At 29.6% G+C, this 2,616-nt stretch overlaps 1 protein-coding gene across 1 annotated transcript in view; it reads right to left on the bottom strand.

Moving 5' to 3' along the window:
- The window catches only part of LOC107625650 (probable serine/threonine-protein kinase At5g41260), a gene marked incomplete in the record, with an annotated part of 5,416 nt that continues 4,392 nt past the window's right edge, over window positions 1,593-2,616 (bottom strand). The window contains 1 exon segment of the mRNA XM_016328346.2: window positions 1,593-2,036. Within this exon segment, the coding sequence (XP_016183832.1) occupies window positions 1,794-2,036 (243 nt within the window).

Genomic DNA, 2,616 nt, shown 5'->3' with positions numbered 1-2,616 from the left:
TTTATTTTTAATTTAATTAATATTTACTTACACCAAATTAAAGGAAAATTCTAGGGGGCAACAACTTTCTTAAATTTTGGCCAGCATGTAGCCAACAAAGAAAAATAAGTTATTGAATGAAATCTCACACCAATCTCACACCATTAAAACCATCGTTGATGGTTACAAATCACAAAAGTTGCTTGCCTAGCATTTCTCCCAAATTAAAACACTGATTACTAATATCTAAACTAGATGCATATGGCTATATATATTAGTTGGTTCCTTTGAATATAAATAACACTTCATTAATAGACATAGCTTTAAATATCAGTTATATTTAACATGCTCTTACCTTTAATAAAACGGAAATAAATAATAAATAATACTTAAAAGTCAAAATATTTTGATAAAATTTAAATGATAATCCTTTTGAAAGTATGAATGATCTTTTCATTCATTTAATAAAAATTCAGTTTGTTACTTTGAAATTAACTATTAATAGTAGAAAAAATGCTAACATGTTTTTTTTTCCAAAACAAAAAGGAAAAAATTTATAACAAGATCATAAAGTATTTGACAAATTTGGATTAATTTTTAAAATAACTTATAACTTTACTTAACGGAACTTTTTTATATGCGACGTTAGTATTGACAGAAGAAAAGAGAAAATAAAATTATTGAGTATAGAAATGAGAATAAGGACAAGTGTATAACTTGGCCTTATTTGAGCATTTTGTTATGGTTAGTTACTTTTTAAAATATGTTATGAAGTCTGTTGTAACTGCTTTAGCAGACTTGGGTATATATATAGAACAGAGTTGTGTAACTAAGGCTGAGTTAGTGTAAAATTCTTCACGTTTCAATATTGATAATCGTAACTATTTTGCTCTGAGTTTGTTCTGCTGCACCATAATTCTGTTGATGGTATCAGAATTCTTTGTCCGAAAGATTTAAAATTCGATCTTTGGTGAGTCTCAAAAGTAAAAAAAAAAAAAAATTAGCATAAAGCAAATAAAAAGATAAAAGAATGCCTTTGCAAAAATCAAATGAAGATGAAAACAATGTCTCAAGCTACATCAAATACAGCGTCTCCCACTCCAATTCCTATACCAGAAATCCAAAAACAACCCCTCCCCTACCTTTATTTATCCCATAAGTAATAAGCATCCAATAATAATTAGAGCTAAGGCTAGAATTGTCAAGCCAAAAGCTCTAGTCACCACTATATCAGATACCAAAAGTGATGTAAAATTACCTAAAACAATATCTATTGCTCTTACCATACCTCATTGGAAGAGGAATCAAATATGGACTTTGGTCCAACCACCAAAAGATGCTAAAATCATAGGTTGAAAGTGGGTCTTTGCTGTCAAGAAACTTTCAAATGATGAAATATAGACATTTAAAGTTAGATTAGTTGCTCAAGGTTTCAAATGATGAGTATTTTGTGATGGTTAGTTACTTTTTAAAGTGTGTTAGTTGTGAAGTCTGTTGTAACTGTCTGGTATATATATGGAACAGAGTTGTGTAACTAGGACTAAGTCAATATTAATAATTGTTACTAATTTGCTCTAAGTAATGATTGCTATTATTGGTTCAAAAATCCTCAATGATCAACCAACATGAATTTTAAAATATGCAAATTTTATTTTAATAATACACAAATATTATTCTTTTTCAGTGATGAAAATAATATTTTTTTGGAGAAGAAGGAGATGAAAAAGTGGCTGCACCAATAAAATTCCAAACCAGTCATTACTACTTATACTATATTCCAAGAAAAGAAATGATTAGAATTGTGTAGAAAAGTATCAAATTTTGTTTGTTTTGGGTTCCATGTTAGTGGCATGGTTGAGAGTTTGTTGAGCATCATGATCCATTCCAAGGGTGAAGAGACAAGCTGCTTGAAGATAGAAAGCAGTGAGCCATTGAGGAGACACTGTTTGGGCTTGCATTGCATCTCCTAATGCTTCTTCTCCTTTCTCTTTCATCAAATATGATAAGCACCTCCTTGCATACACTGTTGGTGATACCATTGTTCCTCCATCTATGAACTGATCCATTCAAAAGTAAACAACATAATAAGACTTTGTGTGCAATAGTGAACAAACCAACTAGCAATTCAAATTGTCACAGTCCATGGAGTACATGTTATTGGAATTTGGCCTATTACATCGCCTGATGATAAATTATCTTATTGAATTGTTTCAATGATCTAAAAAAATAATTTCTTAGATAAATAAAAATATTATTTAAACTACTAAATTAGTTCTCATTTAACCAACTACTTAATACCCTATCACAATTATCATTACATCCATTAATTAGTTTGCAAGTGGCTATGAAACACGGATACTTCGTTGAGTTGTCGTGTCCACATGTCGGACATATTTCGGACACTACACTCATCAACATTCGTCCGACATGCGTGTCTGTTGTGTCCAACTGTGTCTTAATAAAAAATGAAAAATTCTTCTTTGGACATGCTTCGACACACTTAAATATCATCACGTGTCAGCGTGTCCAGTCTTATTCTTAACGTATATTCTTAAAATAAATTTAGATATAATATATATTATTATTTATTAAAACAAAAAATATTTTAAATACTTGATATAATTAAAATAAGACATT

This window comes from Arachis ipaensis, chromosome B02 (genome assembly GCF_000816755.2).
Source record: "Arachis ipaensis cultivar K30076 chromosome B02, Araip1.1, whole genome shotgun sequence".
Taxonomy (NCBI): domain Eukaryota; kingdom Viridiplantae; phylum Streptophyta; class Magnoliopsida; order Fabales; family Fabaceae; genus Arachis; species Arachis ipaensis.
This window is presented reverse-complemented; position numbering and strand designations above follow the sequence as displayed.